Source organism: Ammospiza nelsoni, chromosome 15 (genome assembly GCF_027579445.1).
Source record: "Ammospiza nelsoni isolate bAmmNel1 chromosome 15, bAmmNel1.pri, whole genome shotgun sequence".
Classification (NCBI taxonomy): Eukaryota; Metazoa; Chordata; class Aves; order Passeriformes; family Passerellidae; genus Ammospiza; species Ammospiza nelsoni.
This window is the reverse complement of record NC_080647.1, coordinates 18,788,516-18,801,116: the sequence shown is the minus strand read 5'-3', so window position 1 is coordinate 18,801,116 and position 12,601 is coordinate 18,788,516. Positions and strand designations below refer to the sequence as shown.

The 12,601-nt window shown below is 54.6% G+C and overlaps 1 protein-coding gene across 6 annotated transcripts in view; it reads right to left on the bottom strand.

The window, feature by feature from the left end:
• Positions 1–12,601, bottom strand: part of ZNF185 (zinc finger protein 185 with LIM domain) — a 30,710-nt gene that overhangs the window by 12,170 nt on the left and 5,939 nt on the right. For 5 of the 6 annotated variants that reach the window (XM_059483255.1, XM_059483256.1, XM_059483260.1 and 2 more), the window contains exons 2-18: positions 11,520–11,594; positions 11,127–11,262; positions 9,929–9,988; positions 9,011–9,049; positions 8,750–8,824; positions 8,513–8,581; positions 7,972–8,052; positions 6,526–6,609; positions 5,685–5,723; positions 4,567–4,650; positions 4,133–4,207; positions 3,364–3,444; positions 2,545–2,613; positions 1,971–2,054; positions 1,727–1,771; positions 1,317–1,397; positions 150–233 (exon numbers count right to left, since the gene is read on the bottom strand). In XM_059483255.1, the coding sequence (XP_059339238.1) occupies positions 150–233; positions 1,317–1,397; positions 1,727–1,771; positions 1,971–2,054; positions 2,545–2,613; positions 3,364–3,444; positions 4,133–4,207; positions 4,567–4,650; positions 5,685–5,723; positions 6,526–6,609; positions 7,972–8,052; positions 8,513–8,581; positions 8,750–8,824; positions 9,011–9,049; positions 9,929–9,988; positions 11,127–11,262; positions 11,520–11,544 (1,211 nt within the window). In that variant the 5' untranslated portion in view covers positions 11,545–11,594. The remainder of the gene's footprint in view (positions 1–149; positions 234–1,316; positions 1,398–1,726; positions 1,772–1,970; positions 2,055–2,544; positions 2,614–3,363; positions 3,445–4,132; positions 4,208–4,566; positions 4,651–5,684; positions 5,724–6,525; positions 6,610–7,971; positions 8,053–8,512; positions 8,582–8,749; positions 8,825–9,010; positions 9,050–9,928; positions 9,989–11,126; positions 11,263–11,519; positions 11,595–12,601) is intronic. The other variant, XM_059483259.1, reaches the window with a different exon arrangement.

Sequence of the window (12,601 nt, the reverse complement as noted above, 5' to 3'; positions counted from 1 at the left end):
GCTCTTGGTTTATTTAAACCTTAGTTGTTTCCATCCTTGGGAAAAAAGCAGGAGAAGGAGCCAAGGAGCCTCTTTCTGTGCTTGCCCATTCAGGTTTCCCTTAATGCTCAGGATTGTTCCTACACCCACTAAACTCACCCTACTCTTACCTTTTAAAGGAATATTCTGTGTTCTCAATGTGCACAGGGGTTCTCTCAGTGGGATGAAAAGAGACATCAGGCTGCAAGGATGACCTGGCAAAAAACCAGGAATTTAGAGCTTCCAAAATTTCCAGGGGATTTGTATGGAACTGCAACACTGCACTTTGTATCAGCCCAGGAAACAGGAAAGTATTGTCTCAGAGAACTGATTTGCCCTTAGAAAAACCCATTTTCAATCCTATCCAAGAGGAGGAGAGGCTGGTGGTGGAACTGAGGTGGTTACTGGGATTAAATTCCTACATATCTCCGTACAGGAATTTCCTGTCCTGTCCCAGGATGGAGCACCTCGACAAAGCCCAACAGGAGTCACTTTGGGGAGGACATTCCTTCATCACCAGCAGCAGCTCCAGGCCGTGGGATCCTCCTCTCCTCAGCTCAGGGGGATGAATTCATTTCACAGAACCCAGGAATCATGGAAAGGTTTGGCTTGGAAGGACCTTGAAGCTCACCCAGTCCCACCCCCTGCCATGGGCAGGGACACATTCCACTATCCCAGGGTGCTCCAAGCCCCAACCTGGCACTGAAACCTGCTCACCTCAATGCCTTTGTGGGGCCAGTACAGGGAAATGAATCCTAAAATAATGGACAAGGGAGGGAAGCAGCTCCAGGGAGATCAGTGCTGCCAACAGCAGCAACTCCTCCCTGACCAAGCACCCCTGGCAATGTCAGGGGAGCAAAGGCTCTAAAATCCTGTGGCATGGAGGCACTAAAGGCAGTGCTAAAGCTGCTGGATCTGCTCCCAGCATCCCAGGGGTGGAAAACCCCTCTGGGATCATTGAGTACAACCTGTGCCCCAGCCCAGAGCACTGAGTGCCACCTCCAGTCCTTCCCTGGACACCTCCAGGGGTGGGGGCTCCAGACCTCCCTGGGCAGCCCCTGCCAAGGCCTGACCACCTTTTCCAGAGGAAATTCCCCCTGAATTCCCAGGCTGCTTCTCTGGGAAGAGGTTGTGTCACAGTGAACAGGAAGATGCTGCTCCCACCATTTGCCCACACAGGATTTTCCTTTCCCAGTTGCTTTGTTGCCCAGTTTGGGTTCTAACTTGGACAAGTTGCTCATTCCCAGCCCAGGTGCCCCTGGAAGCACAGGGTGCCATTCCCAGGCCCTGTGTCACACCTGGTGTCCCCCTGGGAGGGCTCAGAGGGACGGAGCAGCTCCGGAGCATCCCCAGGAGAGTGCCAGGAGCCAGAGCTGGACCTGAGGGAGAAGAGGGAGGGTTGGTCCAGCAGGAACCTCAGCAAGAGGAGAACACCAAGAAGTAGAATCCACTGCCAGGTTTTCCTGGCTCTAGTGGAGCATCTTTCCCTCCCTCCTGCTCAGCCCTGGGAATTTCCTGAAGGGCTGAGCCCCACATCCACCCTCGTGTGAGGAAAGCAGCTGGAAGAGCCCAGGGCTTCTGAGCTGCTGGGTCAGGCCCACCCTCCTCTGGGGGCTGCTCCCAGAGCTCATCCACAGGGCAGGCCCAGGGCAGGAGAAACAACCCCCCAGCTCTAAAATGAAGGAGAAAAAGGGAATTTTCCACTTACTCTGGTGGGTAAAACCCATTCTTGGCTTCTGTGTGCTCAGCAAAACTGGAAAAGAGAGACACAGCTTGAGGAATGTTCTGCAGTGGCTTTCCCCTGATTTCCTAGAGGAGAGAGCAGTTCTACAAAGCCCATGTGGAATCTGTTTTTCCACCAGTAAAGATCCATTCCAGGATTCCAGGGAGCTCCAGAACAGCAGCTTATGGATTGTGCAGTGCCCAAGTCAGGGATCCCACAGTGACTCTACCTTCCATTCGTGGCAGCCCTGGTGGCTTTGGGGGCCCCTTCATCCCATGGGAACCTCTCAGGCTTTCCCTTCAGAGCTTTGTCACTGGAAAAAAAAAAAAGGAAAATTCCAGTGAAAATGGGACTTGTCAGCATTTGTAATGTGTCATCCTAGAGAAATCTGCTGATATTTGGTTGGGGAATGAAGTGGGGTTAAATCTCTCCATCAGGATGGGCAGGGATGCATTCCTGGGGCTAAATCTCTGCATCAGTGGGTCTGACTGCAGATCATGGATCATGGAACCATGGCCCAAGAGCAGCAGGCAGCAAGGACCAGCGCAGCCCTGGGAGGAGGGACAATTCCAGGGAATGGCAGCTGGAGGCAAAGGGAGCAGCAAAATAAAGGGAAATGCAGGGAGGGGAGAATCCCAGAGCAGAGAGGGAAGGGAGGGGATCTCTGCCAGGCTCGGCTTTGCCAGCAGATGCTGCTCTGGGAGCGCAGCCCAGCCCGGGCTGGGGGACACCAGGAGCAGGAGCTGCTGCTCCCCAGCAGCACAGAGCTCAGCAGCACAGAGCAGCCCCCGCCCAGTCCTTACCCATCTCCAGCCTGGGACGCCGTTTCCAAGGAGAATTTCCCACTCAGGGCCTGCCTGTCCTCACCATTCCTGCAGGGAAAACAGCAGGAGCGTGAGGGAGGGGGAGGAGGAGCTGGAGAAAGGGCTGCAGGTCTGGATCCCAATTCCCAGCATTCACACTGAGGCAGGCCCTGGCTTCCATCTGGGGATGTTTCCTCCCAGGTGCTTCTGCCCCTTCCCTGGAACTCCCTGTGTGGTGTTTGCTGGTCTGTGCAGCTCCATGAACACATGGACATGGAGGGATGGACAGCTGGACAGGTGGGATGGGCACATGGACACGGATGGATGGACAGGTGCACATGGATGGATGGACAGGTGGGATGGAAAGATGGACATTGATGGATGGACAGGGAAAGATGAACATTGATGGATGGAGAGGTGTGTTTGAGATGGATGGACATGGAAGATGGACAGGTGGACATGGATGGATGGACAGGTGGGACAGAGATGGATGGATGGATGGATGGATGGATGGATGGATGGATGGATGGACGGACAAGTGTGTTGGGTGTGTTGTAGATGGATGGACATGGATGAATGGACAGATGGACACGTGGGATGGATGGACAGGTGGCCATGGTGGACATGGATGGACAGGTGGACATGGATGGACAGGTGGACATGGGTGAATGGACAGATGGACAGGTGGGATGGATGGACAGGTGGGATGGATGGACAGGTGGACGTGTCCTGGAGGATTTTGTGTCTCCAGGGAATCCCCCCCGGCAGAGCTGAATTCCCCACCCTGCCCTCGGGATCCTGCAGGGCCTCCAGACCCACCTGATTTCAGCAGAAGTGGAGATTGTCCCCACAGTGTCACTCAGGGATGGGGATGCTTGGCTCCTGCTGCCTGGTTTGGGGCTGCAGGAGAGGACAAAGGACAAAACTGTCATTCCTGATCAAACCAGCTCCAGCTGCAGCAAATCCACCCTGCACTGGAGTGTTCCTTATGGCAAAGAAGAAAATGGGAATGAATCATCACTTTTCTCAATCCATTCACTGGCAAAGTCATCTTCCCAGAGCAATTTTAAATTAAAAGCACAGATTTTGCCAGGAATTTCCACTTTCTACAGTAAAAGCACCAGGACAAGGGCAGCAGACAAAGTGCTGATTGCAGTGAGAACTATTCCACCTTTTTTATACACCAGGCATGGATTCAGTCAAAAACCTTGGAAAACAGCTAAAAATTATTCCCTTACACCTGTTTGGCAGGAAAGGGTTCAGCTGGATGGGGCTTGGAGCAACCTGGGACAGTGGAAGGTGTCCCTTCCCATAGGGGTGGAACTGGATGGGCTTTAAAGTCTTTCCAACCCAAACCAGCCCAGGATTCCACATTTGGGTTTTTTCCTTTTGGGTTTTGAGCCCTTCCATCAGGATACTGTCAGATCCTGCCATGGGTTTCAGCCATAAAACCTTTATCAAGAGCTGTGTGCATCCAGGAAAGGTTTCCATGGGAAGATGGATTTGGATCCTCCCCTTTCCCAGAGTGGTGCCCACAGAGGTCTCTGACCTTCAATCCCACCCATCCTGGCCGTGCTGGAGCTCCTACCTGGAGGGAGAGGCTGCTGCTGCCTTTGGCTCATCCCAGGAAGACCCAGGGCTGGTTTTCCTTAGCCCATTAGCACTGACAAAAAAGAAAAAAAGAGAACAAAATGATAAATCAACAAAACATTAATCCAGATGAATTTTAGGAGCTTCTCCCATGCTCAAATGCTGCTTTATGCCCACAGCTCCTGTGCTGCTCCCTGAGAGTGTCCCTGTGTTCTGTGGCACTGCTGTCACTCACATCTGCCATTCTGCTCGGGTTTAGAAACTGATTTTCCCCATTTATCCCAGCTGGAGCTGTTTCTATCCCCAGTGTTTCCTGGGAGGTTTCCTCTGCAAACTCCCCATGTCTGGTTGTGTTTGGAGAGCTGATAAATGCAGTTATCCCCAGAGCTGGCAAAGGCTGGAATCAGAGATGCCACCCTGAGCAATGAGTACCTGCTGCTCTCCGGAGCAACCCTGGACGAACCCGGCACGGTCGGACTCCTCCTCTGCTGTCCTTCCTCCTCTTCTATCTCAATTCTTTCCACAGGGAGAAAGAGACAAATGGCACATCATTCCCTCTTTTCTGTAGCTTTCCAGGCAATTTATCCCTGTTTCCCCCTGTTTCCTGAGCAGGTTATTGCTGCTGCTCCCTGTGCTCCTGCTGAGCATCCCAAGGGGCAGAATGCAGCCAGGCCAGGGGGATTTTCCACACAGCACCAGCTGAGTTCTTGGATTCCAGAGTGTGGGAATTGGAAAAACAGAAACTTCCAGGGACACTGAAGGGTTTGACCTTTAGCCTTGGGAGAAGCTTGGATTGATGTAAAAACACAATACGCAGAACAGCTATAAACTTATGTTTTTATAGTTGTAAGTAAGAATATGCCTTAAGTAAGTGAGAAACTGCATTGGTAAGATGGTGAAGGGTTTATAGTGTAGGGGTGTAATTGTATAGAGTTGAGATGTTATAATAGAAGCATATGTGAGACAGAAGCCCATTAGGCAAAATTATCTGCAGTGCAGCAAAATTAAATAAAAATGATAAGTTAGAAAAGCAAACTAACCCTTGTAACATCTGTTCATCAGATTAGAAAGTTCTATATTGTCTTGTAACAAGGAACTTGTGACTACTCTTGAGCTGTGACTGACTCCTTTAAAGTCTCCCAGCCTCTGAGAATGATGTTTATCTGAGCAGTGAGTTGTTCTTAGCTCAAAACCAGTCCCATCCCTTCATTACCAACAGTGGCAGTGATACCAGAGGGAGCCCTGGGCACGTTTCCTGTCCCACAGACAGCTCCAGGAGGGAGATGCTGAGGAGCATTGTCCTGGCTGCCTGGAGCAGGGAGGCTGTGCCTGAGCCTCCCCATTTCAGGCTGTCCATAACCCAAAGCACCACCAGGATTGCATTCCCGGTTCTTCCAACACTGTTTATCCCAAAGAGCAGTGAGATTCAACCCTCAGCATCCTTTTTTCGAGGGATTGTTCTTCCTCTGCTGTGAAATTGCTGGGATCTGCTGTCCCAACCTGGTACAAGCACCCAGCCCCAGCAGTGCTCCCTGAGGTGCAGCACCTACCTCTTGGCAAACAGGGGTGGGAATTCCTGGGTTGGACTGCTGTGGAGGAAGGGTTAAGGAGCAGTTAAAGGATTGGAGGGAATGACACTCCCTGGGCAGGGGCAGAGCCCCCCAAACCCTGCCCCAGGTGTGCAAGGTCCTGTCACCCCTCTGGGCAAAGCTGGCCCCAACCAGGGGTGTGACACCAATGAAATAATGCAACAAAACTGCAGAGAGCAGCTGAAGGACTGAGCCTGAAAATGGGAATTAGGGACTCCCCGGGATTTTCTTTTCTGGAAGTTTCATCCCTCTCAATAAGGAATACTTGGAGGATTTCCCAGTTCTGCAGAATCCTGCAGATACCATGGAATCATGGAAAGGTTTGGGCTGGAAGTGACCTCAAAGGCCATCCAGCCACACCCCCTGCCATGGCAGAGACACCTCCCACAGTCCCAGGGTGTCCCAGTGCCCAGCCTGGCCTTGGGCACTGCCAGGGATCCAGGGGCAGCCCCAGCTGCTCTGGGCACCTGTGCCAGGGCCTGCCCACCCTGCCAGGGAACAATTCCCAATTCCCAATCTCCCATCCATCCCTGCCCTCTGGCACTGGGAGCCATTCCCTGTGTCCTGTCCCTCCATCCTTGTCCCCAGTCCCTCCCCAGCTCTCCTGGAGCCCCTTCAGGCCCTGGAAGAGCACCTGGACCCTTCCCTTCTCCAGGTGAGCATTCCCAGCTCTTCCCTTGCAGGGAATGAGCTCCAGCCCTTGGAGCCCTTGTGTCCTGTGCTTGGCTGCTGTGTTGGAGAGGCTCCCTCAGCTCCAGCAGCCCTTCCCTGGCTCCTGCTCCCCTCCCAGCCCTGCACTCACCCGTTGCTCTTCTTGGCAGCGGACAGGACGTAGGCGCGCTCGCGGCCGGCCGAGCGCCGCAGGACGCTGTTGGCAGCCTCGGTCCTGGAGAGGGACAGAGCAGGGCAGGGCTCACAGCCTGCTCACCCTGCTGCTCCCTGCCTGGAGCCTTGGAGGGGCAGGGAACAACCTCTGCAGGCTGGGCTAACCCTGAGCGAGCTCCTGCGCTCTGGGGAGCAGATTTCATGGAATCGTGGAATGGTTAAGGTTGGAAAGAATCATCCAATCATCCTTCAAATTCATCCAGTCCAACCATGAGCCAGCACCACCACCATGGTCACCACAACTCACGTCCTCAAGTGCCACAGCCACAGCCACAGGTTTTTTGAACACTTCCAGGGATGGGGACTCCACCACTGCCCTGGGCAGCTGTGCCAGGGCTGGACCGTCCATTGCAGACCTGGACTGTTGCAATATTGGATTCCATGGACAGACAAATGGACATGGGTTCTGTGGCTGACACTCCATGGAGTGTCTGCAGTGACCTGGGTACTACCACATGTCCCAAGGGAGAAGGGATCACTGCCAGGGATCCAGGGGCAGCCCCAGCTGCTCTGGCCACCCTGTGCCAAGGCCTGCCCATCCTCACAGGGAACAATTCCATCCCAATATCCCATCCATCCCTGACCTCTGGCAGTGGAAGTCAGAAACTCCCTGTGTCCTGTCCCTCCATCCCTTATCCAAAGTTCCTCTCCAGGTCTTTTAGTGGTTGGACCTCAGGGGACAATGATTAAGTTTTCCTTTGTACAAGACTTGTGGCTGGGGAAAAGGGGCATCAGAAACTCCATCAAGAGCAACAAGGCTGAAGCCAGAGAGAGCAGACCTGGTTCTATCCATGTCCTGTGCCCCATCCCTGGCAGTGTCCAAGCCCAGGCTGTACAAGGCTTGGAGCAGCCTGGCACAGTGGGAGGTGTCCCTGCCCATGGCAGGGGTGGCACTGGATGGGCTTTGAGGTCTCTTCCACCCAAACCATCCCAGGATGATTCTCTGAGATTCTCTGTTCCTGTTCCTGGTAGGAAGGACAGCCCATCCTGGAGCTGCCCTCGGTGCCAGTCCTGGAGTGATCCCAGCTCTGGCACCCGCAGTGTGGGGAGCTGGGCTCCTCCCTCCTGCCTGTTTGTGCCTCTCCATCTCCCCCACGGCCACCAGGCAGCCCAGGGATGCCAGAGCCCTCCCAGCTGCCTGGGTAACTGGGCTGTGCTGTCAGGCTGCATCACGTCAGGATTTAATTACGTTTTGTTGGGAGCGCGGTGGCCCGTGGGCAGAGCGGGGCTCGGAGCAGGGAGAGCTGGGATTATCCTTGGATTGCACCCAGCCCTGAGCCGTGCCTGGGTCCACCAACCCTCCAGGATGGAACAGAGCTTGTCCCTGTCCCTGCAGGAACACGGGGGCACCTCCAGGGCTCACCTCTTTTTATGCTCATCCGGAGAGAAAGGCACATCCTCCTCCTCCCCATCCACGGATTTCTGCCGGACGTTGTACGGAGCTCTGGGAGGGAGGGAAGGGAGAGCCAGGGTCAGGAATTGCTGCTGGAGCTGGGCACAGGCACCAGAGCCAAACAGAAGTGAATCCAAGGCATTCGGTCAGGCCCTGGCAGACACCTGTATTTTCCATAGGGGTGCACAGGTCCATAAAGGACTTTTGTCCTTAGCCCAGAGGCCCCAACCCCATTCTGGATGACAGCCACGCTCTGGGACACAAAAACCTGGGCAGGAAATGCCCAGAGTGCTGCCCTGCCTTTCTCCAGGCTTCAGGAAAGCTCCAAACCCAGTTCCCAGGCTGCACCCTCCATTCCTGCCTGGTGTCAGTTCAAGCAGCAGCTCCTGGCCCACAAAGAGGCGCCCTGGGAACCACTGGAGTTTCCAGTGGAAGCTCTGGATGCTCCAGGGGCATTCCTGGGGCTCCCACTGAGCAGGGACAGGAGGAGCTGCTCCCTTTGCCCACTCACAGTTTCTTGTAGTCCTCTGTGGTCATCCTGTATCCAGAGGGAGAGCGGCTCTGTCCCTTCAGGGCAGTGCTGGGGGGACACAAAGCACACTGGCAATGTGACCTTCCCATCCCTCCCCACCTCCTTCCCCAGGGGAGCTCCACAGGGAGGGGGACAACAGCAGAGCCCCAGATACCCCACTCTGTTTGCAGGGAATGCTGCTGAATGGAGGGGAGGGCACAGGGGACACCCTCGTACTTTTTCTGTGCTGGGCTGGCAGCTGAAGGATCCGGCGTGGAGGAGCTTTTGTCGATGGTCCTGGTGAACACCCCCCTGGGGAGGGAAGGGACATCTCACATAAAATGGGAAATGTTTGGAGCCAAGTTCAAAGCAGCAGTGAAACCACAGGGCTGGCTCTTGGCCCTGAGCACTGGGATGTTCCCAGCTGATGGAACATTTTCTGCTCCTGAGCCAGTTCTCCTCCCCCTGCAGCCCAGATCTCTCCCACTCCATACCCACCTGATGAGGTATCCAGACTGGGGCTTGGGGGCAGAGGACCTGTGCAAAGAACAGACATCAGGGAGTAAAAAACACAGGGAAAACAACAGCAGCAGCACCAGGATTGAAGGGGAAAGTCCACGTGGGTGTCAAACCAAAACTCAGCTAAACAGGCCTGGAGGGATCCCACAGCTGGACTGGCTCTGGAGGGATGTTTGACATGAATAATCAAGAACAAGCTCTCTTAAGGATTTTTTATAGGAAAAATTAATTTTAGAGTGAACCAATTAATATTAGCCTTGCTGGCAGTGTTCTCTGGCCCAGGCTGGTGGCACAGGAGGGGGAATCAACTGTGATGCAGATCCTGATTATTTTATCACAGCTGCACCCCAACTCCTCCGAGGTGCATTCCCAGGAGGGAGCACAGCGTGGCTCCTCTGGAGAGCACCAGGAGTGGGGAGAGCAGCCACAGGGAAAGGGAAGCAGGGAAGTGCTCAGGGGAGAGGGCAGAGCTCTCACATAGGGCCAGGCCCTTCCCAAGAGTTTGGTATTTCAGGATATTCCTCCAAGCTCCTGAGTTCCTGGAGACCCCTCATGCTCTGAACCCACCTCAGCCCCAGCGAGGGCTCCCCCTGCCCTGAGGAGCTCCTGCCTGGAGCACTGAGGGGCTGCACCAGCACAGCCATTGATGTCCCAGCCCAGCCTTGTGCCATGCATGGCTCAAAGGCTCCGTTCCCCTGAATTAAAGTCACCCCTGCATCCTGCTGCACCTCTGGGGAGCCACTCCCTGCCCTCTCCAAGGTGAGCCATCCCTGTGAGCAGGGCTGTGCCCAGGGCTGTGCTGGCAGCAGCACGTGAGGGGGGCACACAGTGAGGGTTTGCACCAAGCCCTGCAGGCAGCAGAGCAGGGAATGGATGGGAATGGGCCCCTGGAATTACCTGTCCTGCTGGGGAGCAGTGGGTTTGGGGGCTGGGGGTGTCCCAGCAGCCTGGCCAGACCTGAGGGAACAGCAAACACAAGGATGTGGTTAACTGACTGCTGAGCATGGGTTTGGAGAGAGGGGAAGGGAAGGGGGGTTTGGAATTGGGTTTGCTCCCAGGTAAAGAGGAGCTGGAGCAGACTGGTGTTCCCTGGCACAGGGCACTGTGTGACAGCCAGGGAACTGTCTGATCTCCCGCCTCTCCCATCCTAAACTCCCTGCAGGCCTGCCCTGAGTTTGTCACTCCAGAGCACAATCTGGCTTCACAAAACTTCAGAGCTCTCCTGAGCCTCCCAACCTGTCTGTGCTGCTGAATCCCAGCTGGAGCTTGTCTGAGCTTCTGGCCACCTTGCATTTATCAGAAATAAAGAGGAGCAGCAACTCCTCTGTCAGTTCTCGGGGTCTTTCTGGGTCACTGCGACCCCGAGATTGTTAAAAGTCTCTTTTCCCAGCCTGGCACTTGAAGAATGATTTGGAGATCTTAATTTCTCGGTCTCAAGGTTGTTTATTGTATCTTATCTATAAATTTTCTCCTGCCCTGCCGAGGTCCGTCCAGCAGGACAGTTCCAGGCACTCTGCCTGCCCCCAGGGCAGTGTTATGTCTTTATACTAAAAACTACGTGTACAATGTTTACAGTTACTTCCCAATACCCATCACCTGTGTTAGACAGTGAGCTTCTGCTCTAAACCAATCTGTGAGTACCACCATCACAGCAGAAGATGGAGTCCAAGAAGAAGAAGGAGAAAGGCTGGGCACACCCAGATGCCTCCATCTTGCCATACCAAAAACCCCAAAATCTACTTTTGCACCCCGTGATAACTTCACTATTATCCTACCTAAAGTGTTGTGGCTTGCTGATCTTCATACAAGGTTGGTAATTTGCTCCATGGGTCATAATCAAATGCACACAGGTGTTCTGGGCTCTGTGCCAGGGTCTCTGAGGATGTTCTGGGTTCCCACAGGCAGTGTCAGGGCCTGGCACCAAGGGCACCCCAAAACCACCCCAAAACCTGTCCCAGCACATCCTGCGCAGCCTGGGGAGCCCAGAGCTCCAGACAATGCCCTTGGGCACAGGGTGGGATCAATGGGGCTTGAATCAATGACCCAACTCAGGGAGTCCTGATGGGGAAAGGGAAGGACAAGGAAATGCTCCTACCGGGGGCTGCTCTTCTCCTCGTCCGAGTCGGAGTTGTGGTGCTGGATCCAGCTCTTGTCGCCCCGCAGGGTGGTGCGGACCTTCATCTGCCGGATGATCCTGCGGCGATCCTCGTCCGTGGGCGGGATCGGCCCTCCTGGAGAGCAGGACAGGGAGGGAAGCGCTCACAGCACCCCGGGGCGGGTGGGATCCAGCCCAGCACAGAGCCCTCCCCTCGCTGGTGGGTGGAAGATGGAGACGTGGCCATGCAGAGCTCGGGATGAGCATCCCGCTGGATCACAGAGTCTCACACCTCACTGGAACACCTCCCTGGTGTCCTGTCCCTGCAGGGACATTCCAGCAGCTCCAGCTGGGCAAGGGAAACAGAGGAAAACCAGCAGAGGAAGGAATTACCTTTAGTGACACCCAGGGACATCATGGTCTCAGCAGCACCTTCCCCTTCTGCCCCTGCTCACAGCCAACAAGGCCCTGGAAGACATGGAAAAGGGGATAAGCAAAATATCAGCTGTGGTACAAACACCGGGCAGGCAAGGGGAGAGGAGAGCACAGGCACAGAGCCACAGCCATGGTGGCACAGCCAGAGGGTGGGGAGGCTCTGGCCTTGCACCAGAGCTGGGATTCCTCCCTATCCATGAACTGCAGCATCAAGGACAGGGAAAATCCAATCCAGCCATGCCAGAGGTGTTTTTCCAGATCTGGGAGGAAAGTGGTGGAGGAGACCTTGCAAAAGTGCCCAGCTGGGCCAGACCTTCTGGTGCCCACAGAACCCCGAGGATCCCTTGGGATTTGTGTCAGGTGGGATGAGAGGCACCCAGGTTAACTCAGCACCTGGCTGTGCTTGTCAGAAATGGTTCTGTTCTGTTTGCACTCCTAGATTTTCCATGGAAGCTGCAGGATGAGCTTTTGTTTATGGAGGAGAAAATCCCACATTGAATCCCAGAATGGCTTGGGTTGGATTGGACCTTAAATCTCCTCCAGTTCCAAACCATTCCATGGCAGGGACACCTTCCAGCTTTTACCACCCCCAGTCCTCCCTTGACAAAACTCTCTCCTGGGTTCTGGAATGACTCTGCCTGTCAGAAATAAGAAGGCCCAGCCCTCTTTGGGAGAATCTCAGAGGAGGTTGTTGTTCCCTGCTGGTGGGCCTGTCCCTGCAGTATTCCTGGGAAGCCACATGCCCAGGAGGAATGCAGGCTGCTGATCTTATGGCTTTGGGCTTGGCACAGCCTCCTCCCCCAGCTCGTCTCAGCCAGGGATCTGCCCACTGCTCATCCCTGCTCTTCCCATCAGGATCATGAACAATTCCCCAGAGCTCCTCTCCCTCTGCAAACATTCCCAAGCATCACACCCACCCCTGTGCCATCCAAATATGCAACAGGCAGCTGATATTCCAGTATTCATTCTGGTATTTGGAATAACCTGTGATTCATGGTCCAGCTCATGTCCCTGGTACATTAAATCCCTCATCTTGTGTG